This window comes from Panicum virgatum, chromosome 8K (assembly GCF_016808335.1).
Source record: "Panicum virgatum strain AP13 chromosome 8K, P.virgatum_v5, whole genome shotgun sequence".
Lineage (NCBI taxonomy): Eukaryota > Viridiplantae > Streptophyta > Magnoliopsida > Poales > Poaceae > Panicum > Panicum virgatum.
In genome coordinates, this window is record NC_053143.1 from 25,202,173 (window position 1) to 25,230,042 (window position 27,870).

At 47.0% G+C, this 27,870-nt stretch overlaps 1 protein-coding gene across 1 annotated transcript; it reads right to left on the minus strand.

Moving 5' to 3' along the window:
* Positions 1 to 2,358: 2,358 nt before the first annotated feature.
* On the minus strand, positions 2,359 to 27,296 carry LOC120646234 (phosphoinositide phosphatase SAC7-like). The gene is made up of 18 exons (XM_039922903.1): positions 26,923 to 27,296; positions 26,745 to 26,836; positions 26,484 to 26,541; positions 16,612 to 16,668; positions 16,492 to 16,525; positions 16,295 to 16,375; positions 16,080 to 16,186; positions 15,799 to 15,885; positions 15,549 to 15,626; positions 15,100 to 15,170; positions 14,922 to 15,020; positions 14,344 to 14,443; positions 13,775 to 13,883; positions 13,620 to 13,692; positions 12,956 to 13,049; positions 6,178 to 6,270; positions 3,156 to 3,222; positions 2,359 to 2,715 (listed from the first exon to the last, which is right to left on the minus strand). Exons 1-18 carry the CDS (start codon positions 27,280 to 27,282, stop codon positions 2,585 to 2,587), a joined length of 1,791 nt encoding a protein of 596 aa, XP_039778837.1. The 5' UTR covers positions 27,283 to 27,296; the 3' UTR covers positions 2,359 to 2,584.
* Between the last annotated feature and the right edge of the window lie 574 nt (positions 27,297 to 27,870).

Sequence of the window (27,870 nt, forward strand, 5' to 3'; positions counted from 1 at the left end):
GTTTCTTATTCAGTGGATCGGCGAATAGATTGAAGTAGTGCATGGTGACACTTCATCTTTCATTGCTACGGTTGATTCCAACTCTATTGGTGCTCATGACAACATCAAATGCTTATCGGGCTTGGATCTGTCCGATTATGAACTAATCAGTTGATCTAAGGATGGTTTTGTCCCTACTACTCTAAAGCCGATGGAGATTCGGCTAAATCATCTAATGTAATAAAAATGAGTCAAGCAGGCGACTCAGGCGCCACCGGTCATACCGAGTCCCACGACCAGTCAGACCGGTCCTATTTGGATCGGCCTCTAGAGCCGACCGGTCAAACCGGTTGGTTCGACTGGTCCAACGCAGACTGGCTGCAACAGCGGATTGAGTACTATCGGGCGCGTACGAACAATATGTGTGAAATCATTGAGGATATTGATGATATTGATAAGCTTGGCCAGGGTTTCATGTCAGCTGATCATTTAGAAAAAGTAGATCTTGGTGATGGTACTATTGCTAGGGCGACCTTTGTAAACAAAAATTTATCGGCTGAGTATAAAGCCGGTTTGATTGAATTATTGAAAGAATATATTGATTGCTTAGCTTGGGAGTATTCTGAAATGCCTAGTTTGAGTCGTGATTTCGTTGAACATCGTTTACCAATTAAAGCCGGTTTTAGATCTTATAAGCAACCGAGTAGGCGTTTCAATCCTATTATTACGACCGAATTAAAGAGGAGATCAACCGATTATTAGACGCTGGTTTTATTCAGTCCTTTTGTTATGCTGATTGGATCTCTAACATTGTGTCCGTTGAGAAAAAAAAATTTGGGCAAGATTAGAGTTTGCATTGATTTTTGAGATCTTAATAAAGCTACTCCCTGTTGGCGCCTACCAACGCCACTGCTGATTGCCCAGCGATGATGCCCGCAGACGCTAAGGGGGTGGCAAGTATTTCATGAACCACGAATAAATCCGCAAGCGCACGGAATACCGCTGCAGCATTTTACCCGGGAGTATATCGGGGTGTCATTTATATTTCCGCAGATAAGGCCGCGAATAGAAGTACATAGGCTAGTTTATGAACTGATCTAGATTGGATATTCAAATGCATAAATAGGAGTAACATAAATGATTGGATAGGAGGTAGTGTGACACACACAAGCTACACTCAACTGTAAATATATTCTATAGGCAGGGAGGAAGGAAGAAGTTAGAGCTCGAGTCAAAGGAACTAGGCTAGCTATATCTATGCTACTTATGGTGATCAATAGAAGATTAAACTGGAACAACAGGAGACCGCTCCTATAGCTTGATGGATCCCATATGTAAACTCTAGTATTTCATATGGACTAAAGTTCCCTCAGCTACATCTCTTGTCTCCTCATTGACATGTGAGCCCGACAATCACCTGCTGAAGCAGACAAGGCTCTCCGTCCGTCTCTCTCCCAGGCTAGTGCCGTGAAAAGGAAGGGCGGTGCGGTGGGGATGGAGGAATCATGGCCGTGGATCGATGCGGCCACTGCCAATCGGGGACGAAGAGGAAAAGGTGTAGGTGGCGTGTGCCATCGCCCTCCACATGCTGGCCACGACTGATCCCCCACCTCGTCACAGAAAAGGAAGTGAGGATGAGGATCTGCTTATGTTCTCCTGCGTTTTTCACATAAGAGAGGGATCGATGGATGGGTCCTGAATGGCCTTTGAACAAATGGATCTGTGTGTTGGATGGAGAGACAGAGAGGTGTCCGCCCCTAGACAAGGCTCTATGCCCGTGTCGTCCGAGGTGGCGCAGAAGGAGCTCCTGGAGGTGGTCGTCGCGAGCCTCCCCGCGCCGCAGCTGTGCACACGAGCGACAAAGCGCGGCAGCAGTGGTGGGCACGGCACCGGCAGGCGGCGAGGGGGAGGCCGTACACTGCTATGCAGAAGCCGAGGGGTAGGGGGTGGACAGCCTCCATTTGGAAGATGGATGAACTGGCCGGTTGGAGAAGAAAGCAAGGAGGGTGATGACGTGGGGCCCATATGTTAGCAGGTGGGGGAGTGGAGGGAAGAGAGGCAGCAAGAACATTTTGGACCATACAAAATATGAAGGCCTGCGAGTGGAGCCAACGGCATCAAAGATGTACATAAATGACATATCTCGAGTACATAAACAATTGTAATGATATGTCTCCAAATAGCTGTGATAGATCAAAGAACTTGGAAAAATGTAATGGCATGTATTCAATTAACCCTAGTTTTAATCGGTTTGCCACAAGAAAATAAAGATTGTACGAGTCACCACTATATTTTCTTACAAATAATAATGCATTCTGCAAAGAATTATTCCGTGAGATTTTATGAATAACATTAATTCTTTTGGTTCCCTGCGGAAAATATGGGAAGACATCATCATGACGGGCTGAGCGACATATATGTCGGTGATACAACATGTTTAGAGGCGATTTGCATAGCAACAATGTGCAAAATATATAAGGGATAGAAACAAAATTGAGGAATACAAGTTCTTTAGGAAAGAATGAAATGAATAGAATCTTCACAAAATTGGTGTTGCAGCAAGTTGTCAAGCTCCCATGATGTAGAAATGATCTGTCTGCACCGATCAATGGCGTGACTGGTGGAAACGTGGTCGATTGCAGAACATACGGCCATTGGTTTTGACATATTGCGATATGCCGATGCAAAGACCAGCCCACAGAAGTGACAGCACCAAGTGGCGGGCATCATTCCGTGCTGGAGTGTCATCAAGTAGTTAGTTTTCCACATTTGCCAACATCTAAATTTGAACTATGGTTCAGAAAACATGCAAAAGTTGACGATGGACAATCTGTCCATTAATTCCCCTGAAGCAGGAAAAAAATCTAACTATTCCAGAAATTCATTTTTGCCGATGGCTATTACATATGAACTTTTACCTAGTTCTCTTTACTGCCCACTGGATATCAATTCACAAATTTTCTCATTAACTTTCAGTGAGAGGTTTGAATAAATCTGCATTTATTTACTTGATTTCTGGTAAATTTATGTGGTAGGTAGAGAAAAAGATGGTGAATGGAAATAAGCACTGATTGGCAGAGAAGCATGTAAACCCAAGAACAGGCAACTATGACCAATTGATGATTCAATTTTCTTCAAAAAATAATAAAATATTAGTGTTCAGTTAGAAATGTTACCTTGTCTCAGTGATATGATCATGAACATAACAGCTACCAAAATCAACGCGAAAGCAAGGCCGAATGACTGCAAAAGGGGGAATTGTAAGATTAATGTGCTGCAGAGAGATTAACCAAATTATGCATCGCCTCCAAGTCTGTGAAGGGCGTGTTCTTTTTTTTTTGTCTAAGGGTAGCAGAGAGAATACAGAAAACTAGGGTACATGGATGACCGGTAAGAATGTACATTCGCTTAATAAGAAATCTCCAACAAGAATGCCTTTATTATCAAGTACTGCTCCATTTTAAAATGTAAGAGGTTTTGTGTCACACCCCAAAATTTCAATTTTGGGTTGTAAATATATTTTCGAATAAAATTGTCCTTTTTTCTAAATATTCTGAGTATTTTCCAGAATTTTCTGGAAATTTTTCTCATTTCCCTAGAGCTGAATCCATTTAGTGCTAAATTTCTATAATTCTTTTGACAAGATTCATTTATTTTATTTGAACTGCTCATGTCCCAAACTATCTCCAGGATTTTTTTTGGTATTTTTTTCAGATCTTCAGGATATATTATTCATGGATTAAAAGATTTATCTAGACTTTTCTATACTTATTTTCATCCTAAAAATATATTCTAAGTGATTAAAATCCTTTATCTTTTGTTTTTGGACTGGACCCCACTCATTTTTTCCCTCATCGAGTTCCCTATTCTTTAATCTTTCACCTTGATCAAATCGCGCTTGAAATGGAGTCTTATCTCGATTTCGGCATTTTCTGTTGGTGATATTGCTTTGTCATCACCGACGATAAGAACTGTCGCTCTAAAATCCTAGAGGTAAATTCGATCTTCACTGGCCGACTTCTCTCCTTTAGTGCATTTTTGTAATGCTTTTCTTTTCTTTAGTGCTCTTTTTTTAGTTGTGCTTGTTTGCTTGTTTCTTCTATGTTTGTGCCAATGCTTGTCGCGAGTAGAAGGAACGCAGTTCGAGAGTTGTGAAGATGAAGAGATGCAAGAACAAGAGCTGAAGACTCTGAGCAGTTATTATCTGGATTTAAGGCAAGTATATTCCTTGATCATATTTTGTCCTAATAACATTTATTTTACGCTTGCATGCATTAATTCGATGGGTACCTATTATCCTGTTTGATTATCCATGTCCTTGAATAGCCGGGTTTCTTTTATAAAATCTTTTGGGTAGTTTGCTTAGTTGCTGAGCAATAGTTATGGGTGGTTTATAACAATGATACTTGAGACTTCCTTCTACAATTGATACATTTTGGAACAATATGGTGATTTTGTGAACTTGATTAAAATCAACCATGGAGAACCACCCGGGAAAACAGCGCAACCACAACAACTATATGGCTCTGGTCTTGGCTGATTAATTAGATGTCTCTAGCTTGTTAGTAGCTTACCGAAAAGTGCATGAGGGGAGCCTGTGATGAGGGGTTCGCTGCCTACCAAGGGTGTAATATTTGTTTGGGTTTTGGTCACGCCTTGGGGGAGGTTCACTCACGCAGCTGCTGAAACCTTAGCGGGCTACTACTGGCTAGGGAGTCTTTGTAAAGGCCTCGTAGTGAATCCCTGCCACTCACCAAAGGAAGTGTTTAAGGGACTTGCAAACCCGGGCACAAAGGGAGACACGACTTGTGGTGAAAGTGTGCAACATCTGCAGAGTCAAAACTGATATATCAGCCGTGCTCACGGTCAAGAGCGACTCGGACCCTCACATGTCTACTTAATGGAAATCATTGATTAATTCAGTTATTAAATGTTCCAAGCTTTTTGTTTATTCGGACATATACTTTTTTTTCATAAATATGGGATGGTTTCAAACATGAATAGTAATTAGACTGTTAATGCTCAACTATAAATTAAAATGCTTACCGCTTTATTCAGCCAGTCTTTATTCCTTGCTTTAAGCCTTTCATATCATTTATTTTCTAATATACTTGCTGAGTACGATATGTGCTCACCCTTACTATAACAACACTGCTGAGAGAAGAAAGTTGCAATGAAGCTGAAGATGCTGCTGAGTTCTAGGCATACGCAATTCCCAGTCGATTGCCTGTGAAGTTTGGAGCCGTCGTTTTCAGGATAAGCTGTGTATCTCTGATAGGCTTTTATTCACTGTAAGTCTCAATTACATGATATTGTTGCTCATTATTCCATTATAACGTCGTTATATATATGAAACTTGATTTTGACATACATATAGTTATACATTCGGTTTTCTTTTAAAAACCGGGTGTGACATTTTGCTTTTCTCTTCAGTCAACCTTATCTAACCATGTCCAATACTCCCTCCATCCCAAAATAAGTATCCATTTATCATTCAAATTTTATCCCACAAAGAGTATTCTTTTAACTTGTCATTTTGTCCACTCAATTAAAGCACTACCAAATATCAAGAAAAAAATGTATAAAGAAGGGCATGGACGCAATCAAATGCTTAGTGGATGGTAATTTTCTAGTTCCACTGCCTTTGCATTTGTTGAGGATCTAGAGAACCAAATAAGTAGTGCGGTTTTCAATCACAACTTCTATAAGTACAACGAGGTCATTTCTCACTGCTAGTGATGTGTCTTAAATTTTCTAAATGAACACTTATTTTGGGACGGGGGGAGTATTACATAAAAATATATTACATCTATAATACCAAATGAATGCATTATCAAGACATATTTCATGGTGGATTTAATGAAACTAATGTCATGTTGTAGATGTTGACTTAGGACAAAACCAATACCTCTTACCTTCTCGAATAGAGGGAGTAATATATGCAATCAAAATATGATGTAACTTGCATGAATTGCTGCATTGAACTATGAAAAAGTTTATTCCTTAATTCTTATTTACAACTGTGAAAGCGCACATGGTAGTTCCTTGTAAGATAAGTTACCAACATAATACCAAAGAAAATGTTTTTTTAGAATTATGTTGTTTTTATTTGGTATGCGCTACTGGAAGAATTTACAATTAGGAAGTCATATTATGATGATCTCATCTTGTAAAAGAGTAAGTCCAAATTGTACTCACAGCATAATTCTCGAGAAGTCCTTCTTTAACTGGAGCGGCCATGTCCCTACTAACAGAGGAGATGTAATGTCCTTGAAGAAGATCCATGGCATCCTATATAAGACAACATGTATCGAATAAGGAATGATTGCGCTTGATGCAACTTTTCTTATCCCGATGACGACATGTTTTGATAGAAGAGAGCTATATCTAAAAAATCCATGTATAGGTACCCCTCATTGACACACACCCTATAGAAAAAGGGTTGTCTCCATTGATTTGCTATTGGGGTACCATCAAAAAATATACTGACAAGTAAAACATACAATTCTACCATGTCCTACCCACCTAATGAAGCAAACTAACCCTGACTTGAGAATTTTACCAAGCGCGCGTCCAAATCATGATGCCATGTAATGCATGGTTCTCAGTGCTTAAATATCATGGGTTAATTGGATCCGTGCCATTACAATTCTTCAAGTTCACTGATCTGCCATTACAATTCATCAATTTGAAGATGTGCCATTACAATTGTGTCATTACAATTCGTCCTTTGCTTGAGACGTACCATTATGTACATATTTGATTCTCCTAGACCCACGTGCAGGCCCTGATATTTTCGTATGGACCAAAATGCCTCTGCTGCCTCTCTCATCTCCTCCTAGCTGACGTGTAGGCCCCATGTCATCTTCTTCCTCCTTCCTTTCTTCTCCAGCTTGGTGACGAATCTAGGACGGCCACCAGCTCATGGGCAAGTTCATGGCGTTCTCTACCGCCTCCCGTCCTCCAAGTCCTCCAAGACCACTGGCGATGACGAGGAGCACCGCACGCTCGGGCTCGTCCGTGGCGAGGACCGTCGAGGGCCCACCACCACCCGACGATTTAAACACTAAGGCCGCTGCGGCCGGGGGATCCGTCGCCGGCTTGTGTGTCGGTCGCGCCGTTGTGCGCGGTGTTCCCACTGGCCCGCTCCTCTAGGCTGCTCCGGGGCTTGCCGGCGTGGGTGGAGCCTCCTTCGGCATGATGCATGAAGCCCCAGATCTCGAGGCCGCTGAGGCCCAACTTGTCGCCGCCGTCCCCACCCATCGCGTGCGCCGCCACCAAGGCCCTAGTCTCCAAGCTCCAGCCAGAGGAAGTGCTGGTCCTGAGGGGGGCGGTTTCATGGCTGACGAGCCCATGTAGGGGAAGCTGGAGATCCACGCGGCGTCTGCTCCGATGGCCGGCGTCTACTCCACCTCCGACGACACGACCTGGGCGCATGCACAGGGCCGGGGGTGGAGGGCGGCGACAACGGCTGGGGAAGAAAGGAAAGAAGAAGAAGCTGACATGTGGGGTCCACAAGTAAGTGAGTGGAGGGTGGAGAGGAAGCAAGGGCATTTTGGTCCATACAAAAATACCAGAGATTGCACGTCGGTCCAGGAGAATCAAATACGTATAAAATGGCATGTCTCAAGCAAAGAATGAATTGTAATAGCATATTTTCAAATAGGTGAATTGTAATGGTAAATCAATGAACTTGAAGAATTGTAATGGCACCGATACAATTAACCCAAATATCATCATGCATAGTGTGATGGCTAGGACCTAGCCAGGTAGATGACAATAGACGAGAGGGATTAAGTCCTCTCTACGCTTGAGGGGATTAGAGATAGGAGGAAGATACTTTCATTGCTTGGTTGTTTTCAGATTACACAGCTGGATATATACCCAGCATAGTTACCATGCCGTACAAGCTGCCAACAAACCAATCTACTAACCAATTCTGCTAACAAGCCTTACCTCAAGCTAACCGAATCTATTCAAACTAACTATCCTGCCAACTAGCGAAAGATACACGTGGCTTAACCTGCCACCTTCTTAGCACGATGTACATAATGTTTGCCCCACATAACATCACTCCCCTCGAGCAATAGCTTGTCCTCAAGCTGGAAGGAAGGATACTGCTCCTGGAATGCTAGTAGATCTTCCCACGACACTGATGGAGGAAGCCCCTGCCACTGCAACAGTATTTGACAAACGCAGCGACACAGGCGAGCTTTTAGCGCCTTTGCTAGAACGGCGACTATAGCACCATTTTGAGTCAGAGGTTGCTGCGGAGGAACCTGCGGTGGCTGACCCACATATTTCTTGAGGAGACCCACATGGAAAGCATTATGCAGGCGAGATCTAGGCGGCAAGGCCAGACGAAACGCGACATCGTTAATCTTCTCGGTGATCTGATAAGGCCCAAAGAAACGTTGGCGCAGCTTGCCGCGTGTGGCTTCAGTCGGAGATCCATGCGACTTGTGATGAAGATGAATCCATACCCAATCGCCAACGGCGAATTGCAGTGGATGATGGGAGCGGTCATAGGTAGCCTTTGCGACCGCCTGAGCTTGCTCGAGCAGTAGACGTACGTCTGCAATGAACGCGTCGTGCTCAGCCATGGACTAGGCGACCGCCGCCACCCTGATCTCGCCGTGGTCGTAGGAGCGCAAGCTTGGCGGATCCCGGACATAAACGACACAGAACGGCATCTCCTTGAGAGTGGTATGGAAGGTAGTGTTTTACATGTACTCAGCCCATGGAAGCCAGCGGACCCATTGGCGAGGACGGTCGCCTGTCATGCAGCGGAGGTACATACCTATAGCCTTGTTCACCACTTTGGTCTGTCCGTCGGTTTAAGGGTGGAAGGCGGAGCTCATCAGGAGCTTGGAGCCCGACATAGCGGAGAGGGCCTTCTAGAATGCCGATGTGAACACCGGGTCGCGGATGGAGACGATGGACGCCGGTATTGCCGTGCAGGCGCATGATTTCGGTGAAGAAAGCTCGCGCCACCGACTCGGTCGTTTATGAATGCCCCAATGGAATGAAATGTGCATACATGGACAAGCGATCCACGACGGTGAGGATGACAGACTTGACCCCAACCTTTGGTAGTGCCTCGATGAACTCCATGCTGACGTCTTGCCAGACCGCCGGGGGAACCAGTAATGGTTGCAGGAGCCCGATGGGTTGAAGGTGTTCCACCTTGTTCCACTGGCATACGATGCAGGAGCGAACGAAGTCCTGTACGGCGGCGCGGGCGTTCGCCACATGGAAGTTGCGGCAGAGTCGATGGAGTGTGTGTTGAACGCCTTCATGGTTGTCGTCGTGAGCCGCAGCGAGGATCGATGGCAGCAGGGAGAATGTGGCAGGCACAAACAGGTGGCACTGGAAGGTGACCAACCCATCCACGACCTGCCATGGTTCCCCTAGCTCACCGGCCTCCAGCCGCGTGCGGAGCTTGCATAGTGTCTCATCATTAGCAACCACCGCCCGGAACTCCGTGAGCAGATCAAATGATGGCGCGGACATGGCGTGCACAGTGACCATGTCGGCGTCACGGAGAGAGAGGGCATCTGCCACGACGTTTGTCCGCCCTATCTTGTACACCACTGAGAAATCAAAACCCAAGAATTTGATCACCCAATGATGTTGTGGGATGGTGGCGCTGGTCGAGGATGAACTTCAGGGGCTGGTGGTCAGTGCAGATGATGAAAGAACGACCCCAAAGATACGGGCGCTAGTGGCAAACTTCTTGGGCTAATCCAATGAGTTCCCGCTCATAAGCTGCAAGGCCGCGATGCCGTGGAGGGAGCGCCCGGTTGACGAAGGCAATCGCACCGCTATCCTGATGGAGCACCACGCCAATGCCGGATCCAGAGGCATCGCCCTCAATGATGAAACTCCTGGTGAAGTCGAGGAGGGCCAGCATTGACGCCGTCGTGAGCGCATGCTGCAATGCTTTGAAAGCCACTTCTGCTATTAGCAACCATTGGAACGCATCCTTCTTCAGTAGGTTGGTGAGCGAGGCCGCAATGGAGCCAAACTCCTTGATGAAACGGCGGTAGTAGCCGGCCAACCCAAGAAAACTGCGGAGAGCGTGCACCGATGATGGTGTTGACCAGTCCAGGATCGCCTGAACTTTGCTGGTGTCCATGGCGATGCCTTGGCCCGAGACCACATGGCCCAAGTATGCCATGGATGTCTTGGCAAAGGAACACTTGGAGCGCTTCAGGAACAACTGGTGTTGGCGAAGGACAGACAACACGGCGCGAATGTGACCCAGGTGCTCCGCCCAGGATGCATTGTATATCAGTATGTCGTCGAAGAAGACGAGCACAAACTGACGGAGGAACGGGCGTAGCACATCATTCATCAGAGCCTGGAACGTGGCCTGCGCGTTGTGAGGCCGAATGGCATGACAAGGAACTCATATAAGTCATCATATGTTCTGAATGCCATCTTGGCAATGTCATCCGGGTTCATGTGCACTTGATGATAGCCGGACTGGAGATCGAGTTTGGAGAAGAATCTAGCGCCATGTAACTCGTCTAGGAGCTCCACAACCACGGGTATGGGAAATTTGTCCTTCACTGTGTGCTCATTGAGGGCTCAGAAATCCACACAGAGGCTCCAGGTGCCATCTGACTTCTTGACGAGGAGTACCGGCACAGAGAAAGCCGTGGAGCTATGCTGGATGAGACCTTGTTCCTCCATGGCATGGCACTGGCGTTCCAACTCGTCTTTCTGCAGTTGTGGATACCGGTAGGGGCGCACAACCACTGGTGGGGTGCCCGGCAGGAGATGGATGAAGTGATCCCGGGCACGGGGTGGCGGCAATCCCTCCGGAGCAGCGAACACGTCGGTGAGCTCGTCTAGGAGGAGGTCCAGGAGGTCCGGCCCCTGGGTCGCATGGAGTTGTGAACCGCTTGGCCCGGCCATGCCGCACCAGCGCACACGCCGGTTGGAGCACCACAGCGATAGTCTGGCGTCCAAAATCCCAAAGGATCGATCCCAAGGTGGCCAGCCAGTCTGCGCCGAACACCATGTCACAGCCGCCAAGGGGTAGCATGTAGACGTCGGCGCGGAACGGCTCGCCGTTGATGGAGAAGCGGCGTCACGGAACACACCTAGGCAACGAACACGATCACCATTGGCCACCATAACTGCCAGATCGGTGCGCGGGATGAAGCACAGGCCTGCGCGGGATGAAACACACAAAGTTGTGGGTGGAGCCGGAATCGAGCAGGGCAGTCACCATGATGTGGCCTAGCTGGACCACTACCTGCATGGTGTCACGGGTGCGAACTCCTGATATTGCTTGCAAGGAGATCTGTGGCGCAGAGTCGGAGCCGTCCACCACTGCGTCGGCGGCGGCGGCGGCATCGCCCGCTATCTCCGAGACAAAGAGGCGTGCACAGACCCAGTCGTGGCCCCTGACATACTTCTCATCACAATTGAAGTATTGTCCGTTGTGGCGGTGCTCCTCCAATTCGCTTGGTGAGAGGCGGCGCACGGTGCGGCCAGCCACCGTGGCAGTGCTGGGCGGTGCGGCGGCCAACCCCTGGGGCTGTGTTGACGTAGATCCCAACGGGGTGGTTGCCACCGGTTGCGGGGCTGGGAGAAGGCCGCGAGAGGGTGGCGCTGTCGAGCGTCCGGCACATGGTGGAGGTGCCGCCATCTGCTCACGACATTCATAGGAGCGGGCGAAACTATGGCGACCTCCAACGATTGGGGTCCAAGAAGCTGCACATCAATGCTGAGGGGTTCACCTAACCCGGCAATGAACAGCTGGACCTACTGCGCTTCCGTGAGGGGGCCGGCGCGGGTGAGAAGCGCCAGGAAGCGATCTTGGTAGTCGGCGATGGTGCCCGAGAGTCGGCATGCCACCAGTTCACCGAGCAGATTGAATCTGAGGGGCGACCCGAAGCGCATCGAGCAGTGTAGAGAAGCGGCGCCATGACAGAACGCCCTCATCCCGCTCGAGTTGCACGTACCACTGCTGCGCTGATCCGTGGAGGTGGAGCACCGCTAGCCAGGCTTGTTCTTCCTCGATGGTGTGCTGCCCGTGAAAGTAGTGTTCACAACGGTTGAGGATGGGCAATGGATCTCCTGTGCCATCAAAAGTTGGGAAATCCAACTTGTGGAAGCGTGTGTTGCCGAGGGGTCCCTCCTTGCGCTGCTGGAGGAGCTCTAGACCTTGGGAGTGCAGGATCATCTGCTTTTGTGTGGTCTCGATGCGGCCGAGCCGATCTTCAAGCGCGGTCAGGACGTCGAACTTCTTGAGGAGAGCTGCCATGAGCTCTTGGTGTTCCTTCTCCGTTGCTGCCAAAGAGTCGGCCGCAGCCTTGTTTTTAGCTTCGTCACCCATGGCGTGGGATAGTTGGTCGTCTGATACCAATGTGATGGCTACGACCTAGCCAGGTAGATGACGATAGAGGAGAGGGATCAAGTCCCTCCTGCTCTACGCTTGAGGGGATTAGAGATAGGATGAAGATACTTTCATTGCATGGTTGTTTTCAGATTACACGACTGGATATATATCCAGCATAGCTACCTTCTCGTACAAGCTGCCAACAAACCAATCTATTAACCAATTCTGCTAACAAGCCTTATCTGAAGCTAACCGAACTAACCTTGCTAACAACCGAATCTATTCAAACTCACTATCCTACCAACTAGTGAAAGATACACGTGGCTTAACCTGCCACCTTCTTAGCACGACGTACATAATGTTTGCCCCACATAACACATAGAAACTACAAATGATTAATTTATGGCATATTAAAGACAAATACCTACCGATACACAATTAATTTTCTTTTTTACATGAATATGAAAAGGATATCTTTATCAATCATTTTTTAATCAAAATTGAGAACTTGCCTCGGTTTGACCCAATATGTTGACAATTTATGCCAACCCTATCCACCACATTGTGTACAAATCTTTTCCAGAAACATTCATGTGCTTATACAAAAAATAAGCAAATTACCTGCTTTGTACCATCTGCAAAGTTGTTCAGGTAGTATCTAGCAAGTGCATTCCATAGGTCATTTAAAATTCCCTGAGTAGTTCGCTTCCCATACCTAGTGGATAAAACAAATACAAAAAAGGATAACATAAGAAAGAATGTAATTTTCCAGTTACAGAATATGAATATAAGGCAGTAGTAGCTCACCTGAGCAGGAAATTAAAACATGCTAGCTGAACAGGAGACAAAAAATGTATAATTTCAAAATATAAATATAAAAAATTTATAATATGCCAACATATTTTACAACACAAGTAACATTTGTGATTAGTTGAGCAATATTCCCACCGTACAGCACCCATGAGTTTCATGCATTCTAAATATGGCGTTTCTTTGATTTGTTTTCTATCAACGAAACGATAGAATGTAAGAAGAGCAACTAGCCAACTTCTAGATAGGTAGTGCCGATAATGATGTGAACATTGCACAGAATCAGAAATAGAACATTACTTAAGGCATGCCAAGGTGAAACTCAAAAGGAGTCAGTGCAATGCGGGATCCTCAAATCTATACAGTTTCGTAGAAAAATTTAGCTGCTGAACTGCTATGATACCAAAGGTAGAAATAATTAATTGCAATGCACTTAAGAAATGAGAATATATAGAATCAGTTCTGTTGAAATTACCGAACAAAATCTCCTTTCAAAGCCGGAGTTCCAGAGTACTGAGTGCTTATTGCATCTCCATGATTGGCCCACACTGTAATGAAGCATTATTGGTCATGGACACGCTGGAGCATTAGTAGCAACCATGATTAATAACTATCAAACATAATACTTACAAACTTTATAATTTGCATCAAAATCTGGAAAGTTACTGACTGTATCATTAGCACCAAAAACCCCTATTCGTTGGAGCTGGCTTTCCAGAAGGTTTCTCCCAATCATGCTCTGTTATTCATCATAGCAATGATTAGAATTGAGATAAATAAAGTATTAAATAGAGATAACAATGGACCCATAGAAGAGGATATGTCAACATGAAAGTACAAATACTTTCGAAATGATTCAGTTCATATTGTGTGCCTAGATATATAGTTTTGAGACAATCTTAGGCATGTGATGAATGCATTAATGACTTTGAAGGTAAAAGAACACATAAGCAGCATATCATTTGGTGTTATTTAGACAAGTTTTTTTGTCAGCGCATCTAACTATCTAGGTTGCATTACAGAAAGAAGAATGTATCACTATCGAATCTGACCAGTGTAACTACTATTAGTTTGGTAAAAGTCGGAATCGATAATGATGCCACACCGGACAAATTGTATCAACCAAGAATTTTCTTTGACAAAAATTGATGGTTTATAACCTAAAATGGCATAACAAAACTGAACTTGGAAGTATGTACCTGAGTTACATTAGTGCGATCTAAACAGTCGACGCAATTTGTTCTTGTAGTGCCGGTTTGCTGCTCAATTTTCTCACCTTTATCACTCAAGAGGAAGTACCTATCCAATAAAATTGGTGAGACCATGTGAACATAGCATTATGACGCTTTTATAACAAAGTATGATAATTGTCAAAATATATGATGTATTTCAGATCCAGAATTGATTCTCCATACTCCTACAGGATAAACAAAACCATTGAGTGTATAACGAAAGACAAGTAGTATTCCACTACTTTGACTGAATATTAAAACCTAAGAACTACTAAAGGAAGATCTATTTGCTAAACTAAAGCACAAAAATATGGATATTTTGATATTAAGTTAGTTAGAAAAATCCACATGTCAACAGCACTCATTCTGCTGTAAGCATGGAGAACTAATAGTTATTTCTAATATGGTAAATACATAGCATCGTGAACTAGCCAAGTCAGGAATCAAGACACAAATGCGACTGTAGGGAAGTGCAATAGAGTAAAAATAACACCAAAAGTACAGACTAAAAACTAAAAAGTAGTAAATCATGTAAAATATCACACTTGTGCTTCTTGAGATAATCCTCAATTTGATCGTAGAGCTGAGAAAGGCGCTCAAAATGAATATGACCACAGATTTTATGGAAGTCAAAATGCACGAATCTGCAATAAATTGGATATAGCACAGTTAGCAACAGTAAACAGCAATACGGAAATAGTAGCGAGGGCAACGAAATGTCACCTTATATCTTCGCTGAGTATAGGTTCAATAGACTTTGCATATCTTTCATAGAGACGGCCTTCACCACCATGCTGCACAGAAATGTAAAAGTTGAATGTCACATGGAAAGGATCAACTAGCTTCTTTGGGCCAACAAAGAAGCATATGCTCAGAATTATTAAGAAGAATATTTATAAATAAACATGCCATGACTCATCAAACGTACAGCATAACCTAAAGGGGATAACTTAGTTCCATTTTAAGTAATGAAATATGAAAAATAAGACAATGGGAGTATGACAGTATGCAAATTACTTTTTATGAATGAAGAAATATTTAATCTACACATGAAAAAAAGCACTGTCATATTGAAAACCACCAACAAGGTAGAGGTGGAAGCATAATAAATGTTTTTTTCATTTGAAAATGGAAGCATGAGTGAGTTGAAAGTTTGAAAATTCAGTACTTACTGTGTTGACAAGATCAACAGCTACAACAGCTCCATATTTCTTTTGTAAATCATGAAAGTGCCGCTCAAGTACACGTGGCTGCAGAATAGATTTTTTTCAAGAAAAATTAGAATCGAAAAAAGATTAACAGCCCTGGACTCAAGTGCATCAAAGATGAATGCCATTCGAGAAAAAGTTTATTGATGATAGAGGTTATTGGAGAACAAGGTTTATTAAAACTGAATAAAGCCTAAAAACATAGAGAACTCACCGCCTCTTCTACTCTTACAACATCAAAACTGGGTTTATATGTCAGGTCAACAATCTGCTCCCAAAGAAAAGGCATAGAACCTCGAACCTGAAACAACAAATTAGTTTCAATGAGTTAATTGAGGAGAAGAAGAAAGATAACAGGTAACTATGAAGACTAACAAAACATAAACAATTAAGCATAATAGAACTTTAAGAAGATAGAAAAGGAAGCTAAGGCCCTAAAACATCCGAAATGTTTAATCAGCAAATAATGATTTTACATTGTGTGAAGAGATGTACCTGTACATAGGATGCTGTAAATCCATTTGATTGCATTATCTGCTCTGATTCAACAAAGTTTGCAGCATAACCCTCTGGATCAGCTCCTCGCCTCCACATCCGCGTACCTTCGGCAAAGAAGACAGCCTCATAAAGGAAACAAGTCCAGAATATTGTTAAAATGTGATTGAAGGAAACTGGTGATCAAACTTATTTTGATGCTTGGTAGTTCTCACCTATCCTCCTTGTGCACCTTCGTGCAATCAGAGTTACATTTACCTTTTCTGACCTAACTTCTGCATGAATACTCTGAAAACCTTTTATTTAGTTAAGTTTCAGCCCAAATTGACATTTTAACCCATACAGATATAGAACAAATGAATTTTATAAACTACTAAGGTATCAAAAAGTCGTTACAACAAGCCGAGGATACTTCCTTGGATGACAGGTAACAAGTATTGGTGCATCTGTGAAGGGACAAAACATGAATCAAAACTAATGTCACTTAGATCCATTAGAGCTGGAAATTATGTAAACAGAAATCTAATCTCACTTTGTTCTCAATAAGTGGCTCCAACAAATAGCCATTCCATAGAAATCTTGGTTCTGCCTGAAAGAAATGTTTCCAATTAATGTCATGCAGTGTGTAAGAGTAATCAGAAAATAGTACATGTTAAAAGTATAGCATGCTACATGTGATTATTAATAGTATGACTCAGATTGCCACTTATTTTTAGTTATATACCATAACAATTCTAACTTGATCTATAAACATTTACTGTCTGTCTGTCTGTCTGCCAGGAACAGGTACTTTGGTTTAGCTTAATTTGCAGAACATAGTACCAATGAGCATGGTGTCCTGACAACTAAAGGGCAAAATCTACATATGTAGAAACCTAAATTTGAAAACATTGACACTTAAATGCTACTTTCACTACTGGAATGTGACGGTCTCCATGCAGTTATTCTGTTTCCCTAGGAAAATCTGGAGACTTGTAAAGGTAGTTTGTTTCCGTAGGAGGTTCTTTCCAAAATGGTAGGGAACTCTACTTTCCTTAGGAATCTTGTGTTTTTGTGAGGACGAACCAGAATGGTAGTCTCATTCCTATATTCCTAGTAAATCCTATGGATCTGTAGGGAAAGTGAGTGAATTTTTTTTTCCCACCATCCAAAGTCAAATATCATTTGCCCGCCAAAAAGCTTCAACAATTCCATTTCTTTTTATTGACCCGCCGAGTCTCTCTCCTCTCATTCCCCACCCATTCCCTCTTCCCACATTTATCCCTCTCTGCACAGTTCTCAGCAGCAGCAGTACGAGCTTTGCCGCAAGCTCACGCAGCGATGGCTCCAACGAGTGAATGGGCAGCAGCAGATCCCGGCGGAGCGGTGGCATTACGAGGCGGAGCGGAGCAGCACAGCAGTAGATCCCGATGGAGCGAGTGGCACGGGGCACCGGGACGGCGGATCCCGACACCTCCCAAGCTTGGATGGCCTCCTCCTCTGCAGTGGCTGCTGCTGCTGCTGCCACGTGCTTCCCTATGAGGCTGCGAAGACCAGTGCCACCCCCTCCTTTCTTCCTTCCGCTGCGATGACAGGAGCCATTACTGCCCTGCCTCCACTGCCCCTTCCGACGAAGCGTGTCAGCTCGATAATGCAGCACCAGCCCTCCCATGGTAAGAACATGTCCTGCGCATCCCTCCTGGTGTTTAGTCGTAGATCCGCACTTGCATCTCCTGCCCTGTTGTAGATCCGGCCACTGGCGCCCTACGGCCCCTGCCCCTGGCGCCCCTGTTCTCCAGGACGAGGCCAGCGCCACCGCTGCAGAGGCCGAGCGACTCGCCAAGGAGCGGCAGGCCGCGTACGACGCCGACCTAGTGCTCGCCTGCGCCACCGAGGAGGAGGCCGCGGTTGCTACCCGCACCCGCGACGCTGCCCTTGCCCACGCCGCCGAAGCACGGGCGGCTGCAGCGCGAGCTGCCGCGCCCCCCAAGCCGCCCCCGAAGGATTCTTCTACCGGCCCCTCTGATCTCAAAGCCGCCATGCTGTTGCACGAGGCTGCTGCCCTCCTCAACTTGCATGCGCAGGCTGTCGCTGTCAACAATATCCGGAGCCTCATCTCCATCGTCCTCGGCGTCGACTCCGGTAATTTCGGCCGCTGGCGTGATCAGTTTCTTCTCACCCTAAACAAGTTCTCCCTCCAGGATCATGTCCACATCGACGCTCCCGTCCCGATGACCTCAGATTGGGCCCGCATGAATTGCGTGGTCAAGTCCTGGATCTTCGGCACGCTCTCTGACGACCCCGTCAAAGTCATTTACTCTCAGGGTTCCACCGCCCGGGATGCCTGGCTTGCCGTGGAATCGCAATTCCTCGGTAACCGGGAGACACGCGTCATGCAGCTTGAGACGAGGTTTCGCAACTTTGTTCAGGGTGATCTCTCCATCACCGACTACTGCCAGCATCTGAAGATGATGGCTGACGACCTCGGCACGCTCGGGGAGGTCATCTCTGACCGGACCCTCGTCCTCAACATGATCTGCGGCCACAACGACCGCTACGCTCACATCGGAGCCCTTCCCCACCTTCCTGGTGGCGCGTGATGATCTCGCCCTGGAGGAACTCATGCTGGGTGAGCGCCTCGCCGGCCGGGCTACCGCCCTCACCGCCTTCTCCAAATCGCCGCCTTCCCAGCAGCCTCAGGCCGCCTCTGGCTCTAGGGGCCGCGACCGGCAAGCCCGCCAATCGTCGTAGCAAGCGCCGCGGTGGCGGCTGCACTGGCAGTGGGTCCGGCGGCTCGACCCCTGACCCCGCGTCACAGCAGCGCCTCGGAGCCAAGGCCGCCCCGACAGGGCCTCTTGGCCCACCTTCTACAATCCGTGGACGGGGACCATCCAGATGTGGCCTGGTCCCCGCCCGCCTCTGGCGCCCATCCCACAGCCTAGCTGCAGGCATTCGTTGCCCAGCAGCAACTGCAGTATGTCGCCCCGTCGCAGCTGCCGTATGTTGCCCCGCAGCAGCAGCAAGCTGCTGCCCCTCCTGTGACCACTGGACCGCCCCAGGACTGTACCATCCCATGGCCGGCCTCCCCTCTTGGGACCAGCAGTCGCTGGCCTTCGTGTTCAGCACGGCGTCGCTGAACCAGCTTCCCTCCAACGAGTGGTACTTCGACTCAGGTGCTACTTCACACATGACCTCTCTACCTCACATACTTTCGCATGCCTGTTTCCCGCGGTATCCTACTCCTTCATCCATTGTTGTTGGTAACGGCTCTGTTATTCCTGTTATCGCCACTGCCTCCACAGAGTTATCTCCTTCTTTATGTCTTAATAATGTTCTTGTTTCACCACAAATTATTAAGAATCTTATCTCTATGCGCCAGTTTACTACCGATAACAATTGCTCTGTTGAGTTTGACCCCGCTGGTTGTTCTGTGAAGGCCCTTCCGTCACGGACCAAGATCGTCAGGTGCAATAGCTCTAGGCTGTTGTACCCCGTGCGCCTCCCAGCAACTCGCTCCTTTGTCGCCCAAGCTACCTCTCCACTGTGGCATAAGCATCATGGACACCCCGGTCATGAGGTTTGTCGAAGCTCGCGTCTAGTGTCTCATTTAAGTTAGAGGATTATTCACACTTATGCCATGCTTGTCATTTGGGATGACATGTTCGTTTCCTCTTTCATGCGTCATCATCTCATGCCACTCATCAGTTTGATCTTATTCGTTGTGATTTATGGACGTCTCCTGTTGTTAGCGTCTCTGGATTTAAATAAATATTATCTGGTCATACTTGATGATTGCACTCACTATTTATAGACTTTTCCTCTTCGCTTTAAGTGTGACACTTTCAGCGCGCTCTCCAACTTTCTCACCTACGCCACCACCAAGTTTGGCACCACCATCAAGGCAGTTAAGTGCGACAACGGGAAAGAGTTTGACAACTCCAGTACCCGCACATTCTTTCTCACCAAGGGAAGGGCATCCATTTCCGCATGTCCTGCCCTTACACCTCACCTCAGAACGGTAAAGCTAAATGTATTATTCGCTCTATAAATAATGTCGTTCGCTCCGTGCTATTTCAAGCCGCCATGCCTCCCTCCTACTGGGTTGAGGCCCTTTCCACGGCGACCTCCCTCCTTAACATCTTGCTGACCAAGACCCTCGCCTTCTCCACGCCGCACCTTGCCCATCTAGGCAAACCGCCTGCTTATGACCACCTTCGAGTCTTTGGCTGCATGTGTTACCCAAACCTTTCCGCTACTGCTCCACACAAACTCGCTCCTCGCTCCACCCTGTGCGTCTTCCTTGATACCACTGCCTTGATTTGTCTACAAATCGAGTCATCATCTCCCGGCATGTCATCTTTGATGAAGCTACCTTTCGTTGATTTTGAGTTTTTGGATGCTACTAACGTTGTGCCCACTCCTATTGGATCAACGCACAAAGTTTTTCCTGCAGGTTCCTCCCTCGATGCCTCCCCCGCTGTCTGGATGTGACAGCTGCGGACTCCTCTGTGGTCCCTCCTGGGGCCTCGGAGCCTCTAGCGTCCTCCTCTAGGTCCTCGATGCGCGCGCTCTACATCCCGCCTACGCGGCGCGTGCCGGGTACCCCCCTCTTCCGTGCCACACGCGGCCACGCTGCAGTTCAGGGCGGACTCGCCAGCGCCCTACACAGCATCGCCCCCTGGGTCCCCGATGCGCGCGCTCTACGTCCCACCCACACGGCGCTTGCCAGGTACCCCATCTCCCACGCCACGCGCAGCCCCGCCAGAAATCGCCGGCATGACCACCTCGGCCACCAGTGCACCCCATGGCCCACCGCCTGGGTTCCCACCTCAGGCCGCGTCCCCTGCGTTCGCCCCTCCGATGCGCGAGATCACCAAGGTGTACTCGCGCCGCCAGCGTGCTCCTGCTTCTGCACCCGACGGTCCACCGTCCTTGCCCAAGGGCGCCATGGCTGTTCCTCCAATGAGCAACGAGCACATCATGGCGACGCGTGCCAAGACAGGCTATCGGATGCCTCCCCAGCCCTTTCTCCACGCTGCCGCTCTGTCTCCCATCCCGAAAACCTATCGTAGCACTATGGCTAATCCTAACTGGCCAGCTTCTATGGTGGAGGAACATGAGGCTCTGTTGCAGAACTACACTTGGGATCTTGTGCCTCGTCCTGCCAGGGCCAATATTGTCAATAGAAAGTGGATCTTGAAAAGCACAAGTTCCAGGCCGATGGGTCTCTCGAGCGGTACAAGGCGCGCTGGGTTCTTTGCGGTTTTTCTCAGGGCCCTGGTGTGGATTTCTCAGAAACTTTCAGTCTTGTGGTGAAGCCAGCTACTGTTCGCACAGTACTCTCTCTGGCTCTCTCTCGTCAATGGCCCATTCACCAGCTTGATGTCAATAATGCCTTTCTGCATGGCACACTGACTGAGACATTATATTGCATGCAACCGTCTGGTTTTGAGGATCCCACCCATCTGAATTTTGTTTGTCATCTAAACAAGTCCTTATACGGGTTGAAGCAGGCTCCTCGGGCTTGGTACAGTCGGTTTGCTACGCACCTGCTCTCTCTCGGATTTCTGGAAGCCAAGTCAGATACTTCCCTCTTTGTCTTCTAGCGCGGATCGGACACAGCTTACTTGTTGCTATATGTTGATGATATTATCCTCACTGCTTCGTCTTCAGAGCTTCTTCAGCAGATTATCTCAGCTCTTCAGCAGGAGTTTTCTATGAAGGATCTCGGTGAACTGCATCACTTCCTTGGTATGCATGTTCATCATTGCGGTGATGGCCTTCTCCTCTCTCAGCGATAGTATATGCTGGACATTCTTGATCGCACTGGGATGGCAGAGCACAAGCCGTGTTCTACTCCGGTTGATACTAATCCTAAGGTGGCCACTGCTGATGGTGCTCCTGTTTCGGATCCTACAGATTTTCGGAGTCTGGCTGGTGCTCTACAATACTTGATGTTCACCCGGCCGGATATCACTTATGCTGTGCAGCAGATTTGTCTTCATATGCATGATCCCAGGGAGCCTCACCTTGCAGCTCTCAAATGGATACTCCATTATGTTCGAGGCACTCTTCACCTTGGTCTTTTGCTGCTACCATCTTCTTCGACTGATGTACGGGTCAACACTGATGCCGACTAGGCAGGTTGTCCGGATACACGCAAGTCTACCTCGGGCTATGCTGTGTTTCTTGCTGACAATCTCATCTCTTGGTCCTCGAAGCATCAGAACACCATCTCCAGATCGAGTGCTGAAGCTAAGTATCGCACGGTGGCTAATGATGTCACCGAGGCCACATGGCTGCGCCAACTCCTTCAGGAGCTCCGCGCACCTCTCCGTCGCGCCACACTGGCGACAACATCAGTACAGTTTACATGTCCTCCAACCCAGTCCAGCATCAGCGTACCAAGAACATAGAGATTGATCTTCACTCGGGTCACTGTCAGTGATCTGAGAGTTCTGCATGTTCCGACTTCATCTCAGTATGCAGGCATCTTCACCAAAGGCCTCCCTTCTTCGGTGTTCACAGAGTTCAGGACTAGTCTGAATGTGCACAGTGGCTGACGATCAGATTGCGGGGGGTGTTAACGTGACACACTAGGCTGGCCCATTGGGCTTTAGGCACCGGCCATTGGCCAGGGCTGCCGTGTGTTTTATGGTACATTGATATGTATTAGGCAAGGATCTCCATTGATTGGGTGTATTCTATAAACTCAAGACGATCCTTGCCTATATAATGTACCCTTCTCTTCAATCAATCATTCAATTTTGTGAGCCTTCCTTGCTTTCAGTACGAATGGTTCGATTGAACCCATGCTGCCTTTTGTAATATTTTTCTCAATTCTGATCTAATCTGTCATCGTCTGCCACATGTGATCTGGATTCTGATTTGGATTTTTTTTCTCGTTGGGTTGCAGGTTGAATGGATAGCTTTAATCAGAAACTTTTCTGATCTGAATGATTTTTTTTTGAACGAACGGCACAAGATAGTGCAATTTTCTATTGATATAGTAGAAAAAAAATACAAGACTACAGTTTTGGAAAACCATAGGCAAAGAAAAGAAAAGAAACAAAAAAGAAGACTCACCCAGTTGGATTGGGACGTCAACACGGGGAACTCCACAACTCAACTCTCTTGGTTGGATCGGGGCATCAACACGGGGAGCTCCACACCTCAAGTCTTACCCGGTTGGATTGGGGCATCAACACGGATAAACACTCAAAACTGCAGGGCCATGGAGGCCTAGCAAGACAAGTTGCCGCGGCTACCAACCTTCTCCTGCCTAGGAAGTCGCCATCGAAATACGTTCCCGTGTCGATAAGAAGTCAAGAAAAACAGACCACGCCACACCAAGGAGGCCACCGCCATGCAGGACCTGTTGTCGTAGTGCCGCTGCCCCACCATACACCATCCGACGGAGTGAAACCACCAAATCCGGACCTCTCGCAGGCTGCCTCACCTTCACCGCCGCGATGACACAACGTGTGGGGGCCTCGCCACACCCACCATTAGACCTGCTCCTCACTCTTGTCGCCACGCAGAAGGCACCGCACGCGGGGGCCTTGACACGTCCGCCGCAGTACTTCGTGTCGTGGATCCGTTCCTTAAATCGTCAGGATGATGAATATTGTTGCCCTGTGTTCCAAGATCCCCCTCAAACAGCCGAACCGTGCCCGCTGGTCGACCGCAGCACATTGCACCACCCACGCCACAGCCACTGCCGCCATACTAGCAAGCCAAGTTGTCGCTTGCGCCGTCTTTCGATGATGTACCACACCAAAGTCGCCGAGCAATGCTGAGCAACCCGCCACAGTCTGCTGCAAGCCAAGCCGTCCCACGATGTTGGTGTTGCAAGCGCTGCCCTCCGACATAGTCCCACGCCGCACTGATAGCTGCCAAGCAACGCCAGCCGCTGCAGTCCGCTGCAAGCAACCAAAACCAACATCCATGTGACGACCCCCGGCTGCCAACATGAATTTGGTCGCTGCTGCATGAGCTCGGCAACCCCCTTCGAGCCCACCACCTGCACCGAGCCACCCCGCCAAGCCTTCCACCGTCTGGCAGAGATGGGTCTCCACCAACGACGCCTCCAAGAAGGTAACGATGCCAATGGCGTCACCATTGCACGTCCAACAAGTGGACAGGGCTTTCACACAGAGAAAACCGCGCAGAAGGGATGGGCTCCAAGATGACGCCCTCAACAGGGAGAACGATGCCCTCGGACGCCGTCGCCAGCAGGAAGCCGGCGAGACTTTCGCCCGGAGAATCCCGTCCCTAGCTGCACGGCCACAAACCGGCAAATCACAGAAGTCTTCCTCGGGCCGGTGGCGCCGCTGTGCCACCACGCGCCACGGCCAACTCGCACCTCCTCACTCCGCGCCGCCCTCAGTCGCATTGCCACACACCGCGGCCGCATGAGCAGCCACCGTCTAGCGCAGCCGCCACCCTGGACTACCACGCCACCTCACCAGGCCTTGCCGCTCCTCAACAGCCGCTGCCCACAGCCGGCCATTGCTGCTGCCTGAGCGAACCCGCGAGCTCCCGCCGCAGCCTCCCCGCGGGGCTGTACCGCCGCACGTGCCTGCAAGCATCGCTCCCGCGCCCCTACGCGTCGTTCGCGCCTCCGCAGGCCCTCTCGCATTGCTCCCGCACACCAGCTCTGAGTCGAGCACCGGAATGCGCATCGCCGCAGCCACTGTGTGCCTCCGCCGCGTCGCCGGTCACCTCTGACGCCGGCGGATGCCCCTGCAACCATGGGCACACGCGCAACCACCGGATCCGGCCGGCGCCATGCCGGATCCGTGGCCCCTCGGGCTCCAACACCGCGGAGCGCAGCTTTCACCGGCAAGCCGCCTCGGAAGGCCCAGATGGACGCGCCCACCTGGATCCGTCAAAGGAAGGGGAAAGGGCCCCGCCGCCGCCCTCCTCGCAGGCCGCACGGGCTTCCACCGACCTGCTCGGGCGGCGGCGTGGGTCGGGGGGTGGCGAGGGTGCCGGAGTTGCCCGAGTCGCCCGCGCAGAGGCGATGCGAGCACGAGTGCTGTTCGCGAGCTAGTGTAGCACTCTTTGATCTAAATAATCAACACCGGGCAGTGCAAGCTGGAAAATCAAACCGAATCATTGAATGAATAGTACTGTAGGTTTTGTGTTTCAGTTTGATAGTGATTACTCATATGAAGTTTGCTTCTAATGCGTGGTCTCTTTCATTAACTTTGGCTGAAACGAAGTTTCGGCGGTGGACCATTCTGGAAGGGCAACTGAAGATTGCTAATTAGATGGGTAGTGTAGGTTTTTTGGATGAAATGAAGTTAACCATGTAATCTGATTTATTCTTGAGCTACCTGTGTACACACAGACATGAAAAATAATATATATGTGGTGAACTAATGTTCTGGAGGCTATGGTAATAAAAGCAGATATTTATCTACAAGCTACTAGTCCATCGACTTTTATAAGACGCACACATATATCAAGATTCAAATTTTGCAATCTTTGACCAATAATTTGATTATTGTTTTTTTATTATTATAATATAAACTTTATATGATTGGATTCATAGTCAAATATATTTTACCATGATTATAAGTTTATAACCATAAGTGATATAATATATGATAAATGAATGGTCAAAGTGTTATTTGGAAAATCGTGCCATATTATACAATATCTTAAAAAATGGATGGATGGAAGAAGACCCCTTGTTGTCTTAGAGGAGAGTACTGAGCCTGCCAGTGGCAGGCAAGAAAATTAGCTAAAATATGTTCACCTCTGTACTTGATACTGTACCAAACAAGCTACCACTTGATTCTCAGCTACTATACCTTACCGATGGCAAAATTAGTCATTTCAAAAATTGACCACTTGTAGATGTGAGTTTTTGGTTATGCTTCACATGTTCGCAGTTTCTTTGATCTGTGCACATTATACAACTTTACATTTTCTTTTTGCTTAAGATGAAATGTCTGGTGTGTGTTCTCTTCGTGTTCAAATGTAGGTTTCATGCATTTAGTTCTTCTTGTTGAGATATATCGATGAGGTGCGTGACCAGCACAATTTAAGATATTAATAGTTTATAAGAGTTACAACTACAATGTTGCTGCCCAATGGCAAAGAACATAATAACAAGCTTCTTCTACCAAATTTTAACACCACAGCAAATGATATTAGTTTATGAGAGTTACAAGATAGTTAATGTTGCTGCATGGTATTCATGATTAATTTCTTCATTCACATTGTTATCTCAATAGATATCAAAATCAAACAATCATAATAAAAAGTTTGGAATCTTGAATGAAATGTGTCAATGCAGCAATGCAAAACATAAATAGCAGCCTAGAACTAGAATCGATAGGAAAAATATGACTGGGGCTGTCATGCATAGGAATTAAGAAGACACTGGATTTCGATAAAAAAAAAGTAGCAAACCTGTCTCCAAAGTGGAAGTGACTTGAATTCATCACCTAGTTCATGTAGCCTCTGTGAACTATAAAATAAGAGATAAAGATAACAGTCATGCAATTCAGTGACAAGAGAAGATATTAAATTATCAGCTTGTGCACATTCTATAAATCAACAGAGAAAATAAACCCAAATCACTAAATTTGCTAGACCCATACATACTTTATTTGTTAACACAGAAGATTCTTAAAATGAATTTTAAAAGTCATTGTTCTATCCAATACTTACGTTACTGTCAAATTGGAATCATAGGAGAAGTACAGGCCTATTGTCCTCTCTGCAGCATCCAGGAGTTCCGAAAATTCTGTGTCCACATTTTTCTGTAGATAGCATACTTGAATGATTAATGCAATTAATGCAATAGATACAGAAACATTGTAATTGGAATAAATAAACATGATCATACCTGCTCGGCAGAAGCACTAATGGAACTATTGCATGGGAGAACTCTTAGGCCTATCACTTTGAAAACTGCATGCCCCAAGTAGGATCCAACACAATCACGGTCAGTGATCACCAGAAGATATGTCCCAACTGCAAGTTTGAGCACTCCTATCACACCAAATACTATTTGAACTTTTGGGTTCGTAGAGGGGCCACGCTGTGGCAACTCTTCTATTAGATTCATTGATCCATTAACCCGGCTAACTGACAGCAACAGGTCAGCTAGACCATCAACTGGTTCAAATACATAACGGTCTGCAAACTCCCACAGCCTGAGTCTTGTGTGAAGTTTTGGTGAAGGACAGTTATTTGGCCCATCCATGGTGGGATACCTGAACTATAGATCCTGAAATATTTTGAACAAGGAAATGTAGCAGACTCACCAAAATAGCAGCAAAAAAAAAGTTTTTCCACGAAAAGTAATATAAGCAAAGAGAATATTACAATAATAGCAAAAAAATGTACAAAAATCCTGTAATGTGATGTTACAATGATTTTGTCAAATGAGATGCGAGCAATGTGTCCACAACCTTCACAGTAAGCAGTTGGCGTTTAAAGGAACACAGACACAATCAGTAGTAGGCTATAATGCCTTTGACTTGCTAGGTTCCCCTTTGTCATGTGCATCTGTGAGATGTTTAAAACAGCATAGGCTACTGAACAAGTCACGGCATCTATGGAGCTGGACAAAAGAGCTTTTCAGGCAACAAAGGCAAACATGACTCCAAAAACACAGTGAGCTGCATTCTGCTACTAAAATGCCATCAGTGTCATCATTCGCCTAAGGTCGTTTAGCCCGTTTAAACACCGTTTAAACGCTACACAATGTCACACCGTTTCCATTTAATCAGTTGTTTTGACCGTTTAAATGGCCGTTTTTCCCGTTTAAACACTCATTTTGCCCGAATAA

Coding starts and splice junctions, on each gene's coding strand:
- LOC120646234 (XM_039922903.1), bottom strand. CDS start 27,282: ATGGATGGGCCAAATAACTGTCCTTCACCAAAACTTCACACAAGACTC. Junction 16,526..16,611: donor AGCCACTTATTGAGAACAAA/GTGAGATTAGAT, acceptor GTCCCTTCACAG/ATGCACCAATACTTGTTACC. Junction 2,716..3,155: donor GATCATATCACTGAGACAAG/GTAACATTTCTA, acceptor ATGACACTCCAG/CACGGAATGATGCCCGCCAC.